At 39.1% G+C, this 15,680-nt stretch overlaps 1 protein-coding gene across 5 annotated transcripts in view; it reads right to left on the bottom strand.

Moving 5' to 3' along the window:
• LOC137169671 (NACHT, LRR and PYD domains-containing protein 3-like) overlaps window positions 1-15,680 on the bottom strand; it is a 243,019-nt gene that overhangs the window by 185,893 nt on the left and 41,446 nt on the right. For 3 of the 5 annotated variants that reach the window (XM_067572971.1, XM_067572975.1, XM_067572977.1), the window contains 2 exons: window positions 6,124-6,202; window positions 5,713-5,941 (listed from right to left, as the gene is read on the bottom strand). The exons of 1 other annotated variant lie outside the window; for it this stretch is intronic. In XM_067572971.1, coding sequence (XP_067429072.1) covers window positions 5,713-5,941; window positions 6,124-6,202 — 308 coding nt within the window. Of the gene's footprint in view, window positions 1-2,173; window positions 2,348-2,541; window positions 2,716-3,632; window positions 5,434-5,712; window positions 5,942-6,123; window positions 6,203-15,680 lie in introns of all 5 variants that reach the window. One more of the 5 variants, XM_067572972.1, reaches the window with a different exon arrangement.

The raw sequence follows: 15,680 nt of genomic DNA, 5'->3' as shown, positions 1-15,680 counted from the left end.
AAGATTGAAGTTTCTAAAATAATAGGAATGTAAAGATAATATTTGAAGGATTTGAGTTTAAAGTTTTCTTTTATTGTTAAACAATAGTCACATTGAATGCTTTTATATTATGAAGTAAGAGTTATGTCAACTTATATTTAAATATGTTTCTGAAAGTAATCTAATTACATAAGTGTTGCAGAACTTTATTTCCTTTCACTTTAGTATTAAACTTTATTTCAGTAGATGGTTTAAGATGTGTAGATAGTTTGAGAAAGTTGAACTAATGAAGGTTGTATGCTTAGACATCATGAAGTGTTAATATGAAGGTTAATGTTTGTTATTAGAAGAACTGACTTATCATGAATTGCGTTAACTGCTCAGCTGTTTCTTTAATGGTTTTACAAATATGATACAAGCTGACAGGACCATTATTAATCAGAAATATCATGAATGCTTGGACATTATGACAGGAATGTGTTTCCAGCTTTAATGTGAAATAATAGGCAAGAGTGACTTGAAGTGTGAGTTTTTGCGTGTAAAAACTCAGAATTAGATTTTCCCAAATTCCTTTACTTCAGGAGACGCAGGCTGCAGACCACCAGCCACACTTAAAGCCCCTAGTACAAAGAAATTGAATATTCATCAATAATTCGGCGCAAACCCCTTTAGAACATCCCTAAAACTCCTCCCATCTTATTCTAACTTATAAAAACAGCCTCAAAGAGATTCCTCTTTGAGCTGGCCTCCAAGAACTCAAGAAAATTCTTAAGACATCTCTTTTATTTGTTTTTCAATCAAATGTATCCGAATTTAATATTTTATTGCAACAAGTTAATTTGTTTTGTTTTATTAGTAACATTAAGTCTCGTATTTCCACGTATAGTAATTTAATTTGAAGTAAACACGTACAGTATTTTATTTTGAAGTAGACGCCGCTGAAGACTTGAGCGTAGTCAGACTAAACTTTATTTGACACTTAACTCAAGTTACTACAAGCCAAATAAAGCCTGAATGTAAGCTCCCGAAGAAGAAGAAGAAGAAGAAGAAGAAGAAGAAGAAGAAGAAGAAGAAGAAGAAGAAGAAGAAGAAGAAGAAGAAGAAGAAGAAGAAGAAGAAGAAGAAGAAGAAGAAGAAGAAGAAGAAGAAGAAGAAGAAGAAGAAGAAGAAGAAGAAGAAGAAGAAGAAGAAGAAGAAGAAGAAGAAGAAGAAGAAGAAGAAGAAGAAGAAGAAGAAGAAGAAGAAGAAATCTTGAAACTGAATCTGCTCTCTGAGAGCAATATTGAAAACCAGAAGTGAAGCCGGCCTAAAGACTCTTTCAGAGCAGCCTGAAACGGCTCGATTCTTTACCGGCATTCAACACCTCTGCATCCACTGAGATGCGCCACAGCCCACAGCTGATCCGAGCTGTACCACTGCAACACCGCTGGTGATGCTGCACCAACAACGCTGGACCTGCCAAGATGACGCCTCTACCACGACGACACACCTCAACAGTAAGGCATAACATGGCTTTGTGATCAAGGGTTGATGTCGAATAACGTTAAAATTAAGGAATTTATTTAGAGAAGTTGAATTTGCTTTTCCCCTCAGCATTCCCCGGTACAACACGTTAAGCCTCGAGTCACGCACTTCGAGCCACTCTTGCTGAATAATTTTCTTTATTAATTTTTATTATTCTTAGGCCTTATTTATTTATTTATTTTACTTTCTTTTTATTTATTATGTTCTGTATATTATCTGTATATATTATATTATCTATGCTTTATCATGTATCCTCAAGATGTTTAGCTATTAATAAATGTCTTAATTTATCCTAAAAGTGTTTGGTTGTTTCTTTGAGCTGCAGTAAACAGAGGTCACTGTTTGGGACAAGAACTTACGATTGTGAGACCGATTCACTGATTAAACTGAACAAGGGTTAGTGCTTCCTCCTGGCACTAATAAATCCTAACCAAAATGGAGGTGGTGCCTAATGACGAGGTAATTCATTAATAAAGTATTAACGCTCCTACAACACCAGGAGAACATGAAAGTTTAACAAAAGAATAACTTTATGTCGACTTACGAGCTTTTTCCAGAGGTTTCACTCACATTACATGACCTTCAAACTATTACATCCATGATCAAGAATGAACTTTTATGTTCAGCATAAAAGTTCTTTACCTGAGAGTGTCCACCTATCTGTCCATACCTGAGAGTGTCCAGTCTCCAGTGTGGATCCTTCAGTCCAGCAGACAGAAGTTTCTCTCCTGACTTTCCTGGATGATTGTAGCTCACATCCAGCTCTCTCAGATGGGAGGGGTTGGAGCTCAGAGCTGAGACCAGAGAAGCACAGCCTTCCTCTGTGATCAGACATCCTGACAGACTTGAAATATAAAAGATTGATAACACAATGTTTTTTTAATCATAAGTACCAGAGTCCTACAGATGTTGTGCAGAATAATTGACATTGATCTGAATATAAAGCAACATGCAAATGAGCAACTGTTAAAATCTCTCTCAGAGTCAGCTTTATTCTCATTGTTCAAGATAACAAAATTATAGATGCTGTATCCTGACCTGAGAGTTTCCAGTGTACAGTGTGGACTCTCCAGTCCAGCAGACAACAGCTTGACTCCTGAATTTTGCAAGTTGTTGTTACTCAACTCAAGCTCTCTCAGACTAGAGGACTGGGAGCTGAGAACTGAGGACAGAGCTGCACAGCTTCTCTCTGAGAGGTTACAGCCACTCAGCCTGAAGAAGAATTAGTGATTAACATAATAAAGAAATGTTATTTCCCTTCCATAAAATATGAAAGGTTTGTTGATATTTTTGGCTGGACCTGCCATGGACCAGCCCTATAACCCAGAATGTCTATCACTGACTCACTGACTGAGTGATGAAGTAGCAGTCACATGTCATTCTCAGCACAGCCCCAAAATAAGTTTTAAAAACACACATTTACCAAGCACCTCACATGGAGGCTCTGACACTGACAGGAGCACAAACCCATGGATACAAACAAATGCAGTAGATCCATTTTACCAGCCTGCACTGCAGCTAGCAGCTAATTAGTATGCCTAGCATTGTTAGCATAGCTGTGTCGTGTTGTGTGTGTGTGTAGCCTATAGACTGTATAAAAATAAGTTGTTGCAGTGATGTTTATAGTTTGACAGCACTGTGCTGGGTAGGTGACAGGTGTGTTTACAGTGTTTTTGTGCTCTGAAAGACGTCACAGCGGAAGTCACAAGATGATAGACTGTTAGCTTAGCATGCTAGTCCTTAGGAGTTAGAAAATAATTAGAATAGTTACAATTGATGTTAAAATAAGTTATCTTTCAAATGAAACATCCCAAGATATGAGTGGAAAGTAATGTTCTCATAACTGCATTTATATCTTTTTTTTTACTCAAATGTAGCTGAACCATGTCATGTGATATGTTACTTCAGTACACTTTAACAACAAATATTACTGGGACCACTACAGAAAATTGCAGATGGACATTTAATATCCAGGAATTCACATTATAGACACTACCACTGACTATGACTGTAAAAAAATTGGCTACAATTTCACACATTGACCATACACAGTCCAACCATATACTAGGACTAGTCTTGTTTATAATCAAATAGTGTATAAGTACTTTTCTAGTCATCCATCCACTTACAGAGCTTTATTTGAAGCTTTGACCACTGGCAGCAGCCTCAGAAGAGCCTCCTCTGAAGCAGAGTATTTCTTCAGGTCAAACACATCCAGATCTTTTTCTGATGACAGTAAGATGAAGACCAGAGCTGACCACTGAGCAGGAGACAGTTTATCTGTGGAGAGACTTCCTGACGTCAGGGACTGTTGGATCTCCTCCACTAGAGAATGATCATTCAGTTCATTCAGACAGTGGAACAGATTGATGTTTCTCTCTGCAGACAGATTCTCACTGATCTTCTTCTTGATGTACTCGACTGTTTCCTGATTGGTCTGTGAGCTGTTTTCTTTCTGTGTCAGCAGACCTTGTAGGAGAGTCTGATTGGTTTGCAGTGAAAGACCCAGGAGGAAGCGCAGGAACAAGTCCAAGTGTCCATTTGGACTCTTTAAGGCCTTGTCCACAGCACTCTGGTAGAGATGTTTTATTTTAGGTTTGTTTTCAAAGACTTTAGAAGACTGGGTTGTTGTTTGTTCTTCTGCCAGCAGATTGACTCCAGAGTTGATGAATGTCAGATGGACATGAAGAGCAGCCAGAAACTCCTGAACACTCAGATGGATGAAGCAGAACACCTTGTCCTGGTACAGCCCTCTCTCCTCTTTAAAGACCTGTGTGAACACTCCTGAGTACACTGAGGCTGCTCTGATATTGATGCCACACCCTGTCAGGTCTGATTCATAGAAGATCAGGTTGCCTTTCTGCAGCTGCTCAAAAGCCAGTTTTCCCAGAGACTCAATCATCTTCCTGCTCTCTGGACTCCAGTGTGGATCTGTCTCAGTTCCTCCATCATACTTGATATTCTTCAGTTTGGACTGAACCACCAGGAAGTGGATGTACATCTCAGTCAGGGTCTTGGGCAACTCTCCTCCCTCTCTGATTTTCAACAAATGCTCCAGAACTGTAGCAGTGATCCAGCAGAAGACTGGCATGTGACACATGATGTGCAGGCTTCGTGATGTCTTGATGTGGGAGATGATTGTGCTGGCCTGCTTCTCATCTCTGAATCTCTTCCTGAAGTACTCCTCCTTCTGTGGGTCAGTGAACCCTCTGACCTCTGTCACCATGTCAACACACTCAGGAGGGATCTGATTGGCTGCTGCAGGTCGCGTGGTGATCCAGAGGCGAGCAGAGGGGAGCAGTTTCCCCTTGATAAGGTTTGTCAACAGCACATCCACTGAGGTGGACTCTGTAACATCAGTCAGGATCTCATTGTTGTGGAAGTCCAGAGGAAGTCGACACTCATCCAGACCATCAAAGATGAACACAACCTGGAACTCTTCAAACCTGCAGATTCCTGCTTCTTTGGTTTCAGTAAAGAAGTGATGAACAAGTTCCACCAAGCTGTACTTTTTCTCTTTCAGCACATTCAGCTCTCTGAAAGTGAATGGAAATGTGAACTGTATGTCCTGGTTGGCTTTGTCTTCAGCCCAGTCCAGAGTGAACTTCTGTGTTAAGACTGTTTTCCCAATGCCAGCCACTCCCTTTGTCATCACTGTTCTGATTGGTTCATCTCTTCCAGGTGAGGCTTTAAAGATGTCTTCTTGTCTGATTGTTGTTTCTGGTCTGTCTGGTTTCCTGGATGCTGTTTCAATCTGTCTGACCTCATGTTCCTGATTGACCTCTGCAGTCCCTCCCTCAGTGATGTAGAGCTCTGTGTAGATCTGATTCAGAAGGGTTGGGTTTCCTGCTTTAGCAATCCCCTCAAACACACACTGGAACTTCTTCTTCAGGTTAGACTTGAGGTTATATCGACACTCTGCAGCACAAGCTCCTGAATGAACAAACAAATGAAATCAATCAGATGATTCTACAGTAAATTGGTAGAATGTAAACATTAAACTGCAGATCTTTATATTTTCCTCCATAATGAAAGCTATTCAGCTCATCAGTTGAGGACAAACAGTTTCTGATTGTTTTCAGCTCAGAAGAACTCATAGATGTGATGCAGATGTGTGCATCATATTAACAGCAGAGTTTGAAATATAAACCTCTCCCATGTTGCCTTCATTTCCTCTCCAACATGTTAAATCTGTTAAAATCCTCTTACTGCTCTGCAGACGGTCAGCCAGCTCCTCCTGCTTCATTCTCCTCAGGAAGTGCAGTGTGATCTTCAGAAATGCCTCTCTACTGCTCCTCCTCTGCTCTTCATTCTCACCATCCAACACCTCCTCATCCTCACTCTGACTCTCTAAGCATTCTGGGTAATCTGGACTCAAACCCTTCTGCATCTTCTTCAGCTCATTCTTCACAAAACTGATGATGTTCTCCTCCAGCAGCTGGAACAGAATAAAATGTAAATTTAACTGGTAGAAGTCAACATCAGATCATCTGTGACAGACTGAAAACCTGCTGGTCTACAGAGTGCAGCATGGAGACTGTTAGGACCAGAATGGTAGTTTAGTATTTAGTCTGTGGCTGTTGTAGTTAGCAGTAGTAGCTGTGCTTTACATTTACACACCATAAATATGGAGTCCAGGTGTGTTTGATGCTGCTGGACAGACTGACCACTGAGAACCTCTGAGCTCTGCTGATGAACTCTGTGAAGAAAAGATGAAGTCTTAGAATAAATAATGACATCAGTGTTAAAGGTGTTGTGTTCTATCACAGTGGATCCATGTAAAACACTCAGCTGTTCTGTCTTACCTCTGATCATTTGTCTATGTAAAGACTTTGTACCTCTGTTTTAAAAAGTGTTATACAGATAAAGTTTGTGATTTTTGAAAAGTGTATGTAGGAGGAGTGTGTGTGTTGGTATTTATGAGGACATTGTGTGTAAAAACAGTATTAGTCACTAAGGTCAAGAATTAATTTTTACATCCATGATATGTCTTCTTATGAGAGTTGGATAATAACAGACACAAACATTTTACAGTCTGACCTCTGATCAGTAGACTGATGTCCACTTTTGAACCTAATTGGCCAATCCTTAGACCGGTCACTCTTCATGGATACACAGCTGGATTCAGGTTTAGGTTTAGGTCCAGCAGAGTCTGGTCTGTCCTTCTTGTGCTTCTTGTGCTTCTTCTTTGTTCTTCAACACAACACACACAGAGCTTTGAGTGTGAATAATGATGGTGCAGTGATGTGAGTGGAGAACAGTGTTGGACAGTTAGAGATCCTCATCTCACCTCTGAGCTTTGGTCTGGCTGTCATGTTCCCCACACAGAGAGCTTTTAGAGGGAGGGACTCCCTCCTCTCTGTCCTCACACTGATCCATAGCAGAGAAACACCTTCACACAAACACAACAACAAGCTCATTCATTACAACAAGCTGCACATCACAGAGCCACACTGCTGTCTATCACACTGTCATTCTTTATTCTACCACCAGATAGAGCCAAAGTCAGTCATTACTTTAAGATTTCCACTGTGGATACATGTTGAAGAAACTGCATTAACTATATTCCTTTTCATACAGTTGTATTTTTGTCCACTAGAGACTCATATGCAGCAAGTTATAGTTCACTTCTGTTTAAAAACTGATGACATGATATATTTTTATTCAGCTGTGAGGCAGAAAGAAGAAAATACTCACCAGGTGAATTCAGATCCACATCTGGTCACAGAGTCGTTCTACCTTCACCTGTAGAGGAAACACAGAGAGAAGCTGCAGCTGATTCTCCTTCATCAGTCCTTCATCATCAATCTGAGGACGCTCTCACTCTCTCATAACTTCACAGTCAAAGTCCAAAACCATAAAGATGATATTAAACCAGTGAACCTTGCAGCAGAGTTCAGCTCCAAACACACAGGAGGAACCTGCCAAGACTCTCTGTGAGGACATTAAACAATCTCACAGTGCCGCAGTATTCTGATTTACCTGGAAACTGATGTTCATCTGTCCACAAACTAATGTCATTGTTGTCTGTCTGATGTAAACAGAACAACAAAGAACTGAACTTGTGTTCTGTGTGATCAACATCATCTGTATATTTTTACCTTTACATGCACACTACTGCCTGTTGTGCCTGATTTTAATCATGTCCAGGATATGATATGTAACATAACCAGGTTATTGATCTCTGTATGATTCTAACATTATCCAGGTTATTGATTAACTGATTCCTCCACATTGGAGACAGTCTCTGTTTTTTCTCTACAGCTGCAGGTATCTGACCACACTCACCTGTCTGACCTTGTTTAATGATCCAATATTTATCTTATTTTTCCTTCATTATACAACTTACTGTGCACAATCATTAAAACAGTATAGATGTTTTACAGCTGAATGCTTGGGCATTAAAAGAATGCACAAGACTTTACTGGATACTGAGCCACGAGGAAAGCAACAGAAAAGATAGTTGAACTTTATAAACCAGAAAAAGGATATAAAAAGATATCCAGTGATTTGAAAATGCCAATCAGTGGAAATGAAGTTGATACCAAACCACAGTCAGGTAGAACAACAAAGATTTCAGCTACAACTGCCAGAAAAACTGTTCAGGTTGCAAAGAAAATCAACATAACTCATCACTATAACAACCATCTCTGCTGGTATCACATCATTTAACACAAACATGATGAAAACTGTTGGTTACGTTACCTTTAGATGCTGAAAATCATCTGAATCAAGCTGATGAGTGAAGATGAAGTTAATCAGCAGCTTCAACAGGAAACCAACCAGAAGAAGAACAAACATGTAACTGACAGGAAGATTTTAAGGTCTGTTGATTCTCAAACAGTCTCAACTCTCTGTATTAATCTTTAACCTGAAGTGTCTTTAAGGAAATCTGAACAGAACAGCAGCTCTGAACTTTGGAACAAAGAATCTGGAACAAAAGTCAAATATTTACAGTTTGAATCTTTATCAGTTGGACCATAAAGTCTGATGTTTGACTTTTATTCCAAAAATTAAATAAAAAGTGTTGAGATGCATTAATGCAGTCTGTTGTATCTCTGTGATATGTGCAAAAATAAATTGTTCTTTCTGTTCTTCATTATTATGATTCATTATTATAACATCTGTGTCCTCAGACACACTGGAGACAATCATTAAACTCTGTTTAACCAGTAAAACCATTGAAATGAAAAACCTCTTTTTAAGAGTCCTGGCTGAGAGCGGCAGCAACAACGATGATTACAGACAAACAACATAAAACACATAAATATATCATGTCTCATAAATACATCACAATAATAGAGTGAAAACACTGCAGTACAGTCATATAAAATATTACATCCTGAAGAAAACAACCCAGCAGCTGTCTGGATAAAACTAAGAGAAATAAAATGAATAAAATCAACCTGAAACAACGACTCAATGAGACACATTCAGCTGTAAAATTCCTCTAAAACAGCAACACACAGATTGTGCAGCAATTATTTTAATTCCTGAGGAGGAAACAAGTTTAACTGTTTGAAAATCAAGTTGCAGAAGATTCATACAAATAAAATAATAAATATGAGTCCTGGGAACAAAGAGCAGCTGTAACCCAAGAATGACTTTATAGAGGTTAAAGAGGAGCAGCCGACCCGGGTATAGAGCTCCACGATATACAGTATCCAGGGAATCTATACTGAGAAGTTGCATGTATGTACAGTTCATCCCGACAGGTAAACAAAGGAAGGAAAACATCCAGTCATGTCATGAGTCAAAGATAAAGTGTTTATAAGACAATAAAAACAACAGCAGGGATCCACTAGTTTCTTCTTAGAATATGTTAATACCATAAAACCTTTTTTAGCATCAAGACGAGTTTTACGTCATGCAGAGGTTTTTGGACAGTGTTTAAAGTGAATTAAGTTTGGTGCAGTGCAGTAAATAACAGCATATCTGTGTAAAAATATTGACAAAGAGAGTTTATATAAATACAGAAGAACAGCGGTCCCAGGACTGATCCTTGAGGAAGCTCATTCATTACAACAAGCTGCACATCACAGAGCCACACTGCTGTCTATCACACTGTCATTCTGTATTCTACCACCAGATGGAGCCAAAGTCAGTCATTACTTTAAGATTTCCACTGTGGATACATGTTGAAGAAACTACATTAACTATATTCCTTTTTATACAGTTGTATTTTTGTCCACTAGAGACTCATATGCAGCAAGTTATAGTTCACTTCTGTTTAAAAACTGATGACATGATATATTTTTATTCAGCTGTGAGGCAGAAGAAGAAAATACTCACCAGGTGAATTCAGGTCCACATCTGGTCACAGAGTCGTTCTACGTTCACCTGTAGAGGAAACACAGAGAGAAGCTGCAGCTGGTTCTCCTTCATCAGTCCTTCATCATCAGTCTGAGGACGCTGTCACTCTCTCATAACTTCACAGTCAAAGTCCAAAACCATAAAGATGATATTAAACCAGTGAACCTTGCAGCAGAGTTCAGCTCCAAACACACAGGAGGAACCTGCCAAGACTCTCTGTGAGGACATTAAACAATCTCACAGTGCCGCAGTATTCTGATTTACCTGGAAACTGATGTTCATCTGTCCACAAACTAATGTCATTGTTGTCTGTCTGATGTAAACAGAGCAACAAAGAACTGAACTTGTGCTCTGTGTGATCAACATCATCTGTATATTTTTACCTTTACATGCACACTACTGCCTGTTGTGTCTGATTTTAATCATGTCCAGGATATGATATGTAACATAATCAGGTTATTGATCTCTGTATGATTCTAACATTATCCAGGTTATTGATTAACTGATTCCTCCACATTGGAGACAGTCTCTGTTTTTTCTCTACAGCTGCAGGTATCTGACCACACTCACCTGTCTGACCTTGTTTAATGATCCAATATTTATCTTATTTTTCCTTCATTATACAACTTACTGTGCACAATCATTAAAACAGTATAGATGTTTTACAGCTGAATGCTTGGGCATTAAAAGAATGCACAAGACTTTACTGGATACTGAGCCACGAGGAAAGCAACAGAAAAGATAGTTGAACTTTATAAACCAGAAAAAGGATATAAAAAGATATCCAGTGATTTGAAAATGCCAATCAGTGGAAATGAAGTTGATACCAAACCACAGTCAGGTAGAACAACAAAGATTTCAGCTACAACTGCCAGAAAAACTGTTCAGGTTGCAAAGAAAATCAACATAACTCATCACTATAACAACCATCTCTGCTGGTATCACATCATTTAACACAAACATGATGAAAACTGTTGGTTACGTTACCTTTAGATGCTGAAAATCATCTGAATCAAGCTGATGAGTGAAGATGAAGTTAATCCGCAGCTTCAACAGGAAACCAACCAGAAGAAGAACAAACATGTAACTGACAGGAAGATTTTAAGGTCTGTTGATTCTCAAACAGTCTCAACTCTCTGTATTAATCTTTAACCTGAAGTGTCTTTAAGGAAATCTGAACAGAACAGCAGCTCTGAACTTTGGAACAAAGAATCTGGAACAAAAGTCAAATATTTACAGTTTGAATCTTTATCAGTTGGATCATAAAGTCTGATGTTTGACTTTTATTCCAAAAATTAAATAAAAAGTGTTGAGATGCATTAATGCAGTCTGTTGTATCTCTGTGATATGTGCAAAAATAAATTGTTCTTTCTGTTCTTCATTATTATGATTCATTATTATAACATCTGTGTCCTCAGACACACTGGAGACAATCATTAAACTCTGTTTAACCAGTAAAACCATTGAAATGAAAAACCTCTTTTTAAGAGTCCTGGCTGAGAGCGGCAGCAACAACGATGATTACAGACAAACAACATAAAACACATAAATATATCATGTCTCATAAATACATCACAATAATAGAGTGAAAACACTGCAGTACAGTCATATAAAATATTACATCCTGAAGAAAACAACCCAGCAGCTGTCTGGATAAAACTAAGAGAAATAAAATGAATAAAATCAACCTGAAACAACGACTCAATGAGACACATTCAGCTGTAAAATTCCTCTAAAACAGCAACACACAGATTGTGCAGCAATTATTTTAATTCCTGAGGAGGAAACAAGTTTAACTGTTTGAAAATCAAGTTGCAGAAGATTCATACAAATAAAATAATAAATATGAGTCCTGGGAACAAAGAGCAGCTGTAACCCAAGAATGACTTTATAGAGATTAAAGAGGAGCAGCCGACCCGGGTATAGAGCTCCATGATATACAGTATCCAGGGAATCTATACTGAGAAGTTGCATGTATGTACAGTTTATCCTGACAGCTAAACAAAGGAAGGAAAACATCCAGTCATGTCATGAGTCAAAGATAAAAACAACAGCAGGGATCCACTAGTTTCTTCTTAGAATATGTTAATACCATAAAACCTTTTTTAGCATCAAGACGAGTTTTACGTCATGCAGAGGTTTTTGGACAGTGTTTAAAGTGAATTAAGTTTGGTGCAGTGCAGTAAATAACAGCATATCTGTGTAAAAATATTGACAAAGAGAGTTTATATAAATACAGAACAACAGCGGTCCCAGGACTGATCCTTGAGGAACACCGTTAGAAACTAGAAGCCGTCAGTTTGGACTCACTGACAGATAACTGTCATCACTGTCTGGTTCAGTGAGCAGTTCATGTCAGAGAAGCAGACGCCAAACCTGCTAAATGTAATTATGGAAATCACAAACCTCCTTAATACCACATGGTGAAAAGTACATTTACTCAAGTATTATGCTCACAGTTATGAGGTTCACGTACTTTACTTTAATATTCCCATTTTATGCAGTTGTGTACTTCACTGTACTGGTCATTCTACTACATTTATCTTACAGCTTGTTACTTTACAGGTTAAGATTTTACACACAATTTATACAATCAACAAACAAAATATGTGTTACTATAGATTAAACTATCCAGCAGCTGATCCACCTTGAACAGGCATTAAGTTATGTATGTAGATTGTACGGATAATATATCTGCACTTTTACTGAAGTACATGTTTGAATGCAGGACTTTTTCTTTAACAGAGTATTGTTAGTGTGGTATTAATACTCTATAATTTTATTTATAAAGCGCCAAATCACAACAAAAGTCATCTCAGGGCTCTTTCTACATAGAGCAGGTCTAGACTGAACTCTTTAATTTACAGAGACCCAACATTCCTCCATCAGCAGCAGGAAAACCTCCGTTTTTCCTCCAGCGGTAAGAGAAAACTACCACCATTGCCAATACCAACATTCTCAATTAGAGAAAGGATGAAAATAAGGCACAAAGGAGGTTTGAGTTTGAACCCAAATCACTAAATCCAAGATGTCTGAGATGAAATATGTATTCCAACAAAATCAGGACACGTCATCCTCCAGAGAAGTTTTTATAACTTATATTCTGAGACTAAAAACATGTTGAGTTGATCAGTTTGAACCTGTTAGAAAAGCAGCCGGTCGATGACTGAAAGTTGATGGAAACATGCAGACCAGCAGAGATCTGATGTTGTGTTTGAGTTCAGTGATGTTTTCAATTGATCAGGTTTTTAATATTTATATGTTCACCTGCTGCTCGCCGTCCCATAATGCTCTGGGATTCATCATGGATCTGTCTATCGATCATCTCCTCTTTCAGTGGTTCAGTCTCTCCTGATTTGACTCCGCCCCCTGGTCAGGAGGTGAGACTACAGGTGAGCTGGTCCCGCCCCCTCCCTTCATCACTGAGACCTTCACAGTGATTGGCTGAGAATGAAAGAGCCACATCATCAGGAGGATTTAACTCCGCCCATCAGCGGCTCCACTGGCTCCGCCTCCTCTGCAGGTACACACACCTGTTTTTTTACTGAGGGATGAAGATAAGTTGTTGGGATGTTTCTATAGTGTTGTGATGACCTCACCTGTCACCTGGGCATTATGGTCCTCTGTGATGTCACTGCTGACATCATCAGGAGGCCAGCGCAGCTCGCTGCTCTCCACTTCACCTGCGTCTGTCAGCTCCACCATGATGGACGGCAGATGCCTGGAGAGTTTTGGAAAACACTCAACAGGGTCTGGAAACACCTGGAGAGGAAGAAGAAGAGTTTATTGAAGGGAGAGTCCACCCAAAATCTATGTGTGTGTGTGTTTCACTTCTGTCATCTCAGCCAATCACGGTGCCCTCTGCTGGATACACCAGAATATTTCTACACACACACACACACACACACACACACACACACACACACACACACACACTCAAGAACGTGTGTTTGTGTTGCACGTCAGTCGCCATGGTAACACAACATGAAGTCATACTAACAGACTCCATTAAACTGGATGCTGCCTGAAGTTTTTAATTAACATTGATTTTTTTCTTATTAGTTTATGCATGGTCTTGCACCAGTCTGTCTATCAGAAATGCTTTTATTAACCAGTGAGGCCTCTCAAATCCTCAGCAGTTTGTTTTTATTTATATTCTGCAAAAGCTCTTTAAGCCGTGTCCTGTTTTAAGCCAGTGAGGCAACATGCACAATACGAGGGCCCTGAAACCTGCACACAGAAATGAAATGCAGCCATGATTCATGTTATTACACCTGTGCTCTTCCCGGTATGACACGTTAAAATGTCTGCTGTGAAAAATGTCTGTTACTGTCAGGAATTATGAGGCAGGTATAGTTTTGATCTCTGAGGTTAGGGACAGGAACTGGCTGTAACTTTATGAATCCTCTGTTGACTAGTTCAACGTAGCAGCCTGAAGGGCTTCCTTCCATCTTTATATATCAGATCCTATGAAGGAGACGTCCCCCAAAATGGAAGACAAAGCTTTGCTGCTGTGACGGACGGGACGCTGTGTGATAACGGTTTGCTTTCCCTTGTCTGAAAAAATCAAGAAATGCAGCTTCTCTGTAGAAAACTGCAGCTGGTGTGGATGCACAGAAACTGTCCAAAACAAAGCTGTCGTTTATATCCAATGATTCAGTCAGTAAGAACAAATGCATTTTGAATGGCAACAATATAACTTTAAGAACCACTATGTAGAACTGCTTCCATTTCGCACAAGCTGAACAAATTTAGTCGAAGCTACAAAAGAAGTTGCAGCTGCTCACGCCGCAGTAGTACGTGGGTAATATACAAACGCATATTGATTAACTTTGTGCTTTGATAATCTGTTGTTGCGTTGCATTTGAACAGATTATAGATTGTGTCTTTTTTGCGAAGGTCGTCTCAGTTTTTATGTCTGTATTTATGAAGCGAAAGTCGTAGCTATCTGCCCATCAGAAGGTCCTGAGCTGCTTCGATGCTTCGGCCTTACAGACACACTCGTCTTGTAAAAGTTAAAAAGATGTAATGTTATATTTTATTGAATGTTTCTGAGTGACAGTCAGGCTCGTTTTCATTTGCCATCTCGCTGTGATTGTGTGTAACTGTGAAACTGCTTCAGCTTCACTGTAGCTGAATGTTGAAAGTTTTCTGTGAAACGTCTGTTGAACTCAAACAAATCAGCACAACGTGACAGAAGGAATCCGCCGGTCTAACATGGGTCCTTAAACGCATCGCCTCTCTGAATCACAATGAACGAACCTCGACAAACATGACAATCTGCTCTCTGATGGATAAAACAATGACATGTTTGTTTGTTTGTCATGTTGTGTTGAACTCTGATCAGTCACATCTGATATCACAAACTTTAAAACACGAGTTGCAGAGGCCTGAGAATGAAAAACGCTTCCGTAGTTTTCTACTCATACGTCATAAAAATCCACCACATGTAAAACCTGTAGTCAGCACAACGACACACAGATGAGACAAAGCTGCAGTGTTTACACATCATTCTGCTTCAGAACAACTACATGGACTTTACACGTCATTTTCTTGGGTTTGAACCAACAAACGGAGGCAGTTTGATGCTGGATCATTCTTAGTCTGGGCTTAGTTCTGAATTTCTCAACTAGACTAATTTAACTCTTTACTGGAATTGACAGGAACTCTTTATAAGCTGGTTAGTAAGTATTTACTGTCACAGCCTCTAAATGTTGGAGCAGATTGTGTAAAAGATTAGCTGATTGTTTTTGACCCTTGAATTTCTTGTAAAAACCTTCCTCTATAAACACGCTTAAAACCTCTTTTAATTTCCATCACAGTTGTAGAGTTTAGAAAAGAAAAGTTCTATATGAGTAAAATAT

Source organism: Thunnus thynnus, chromosome 18, assembly GCF_963924715.1.
Source record: "Thunnus thynnus chromosome 18, fThuThy2.1, whole genome shotgun sequence".
Taxonomy (NCBI): Eukaryota; Metazoa; Chordata; class Actinopteri; order Scombriformes; family Scombridae; genus Thunnus; species Thunnus thynnus.
This window is presented reverse-complemented; position numbering and strand designations above follow the sequence as displayed.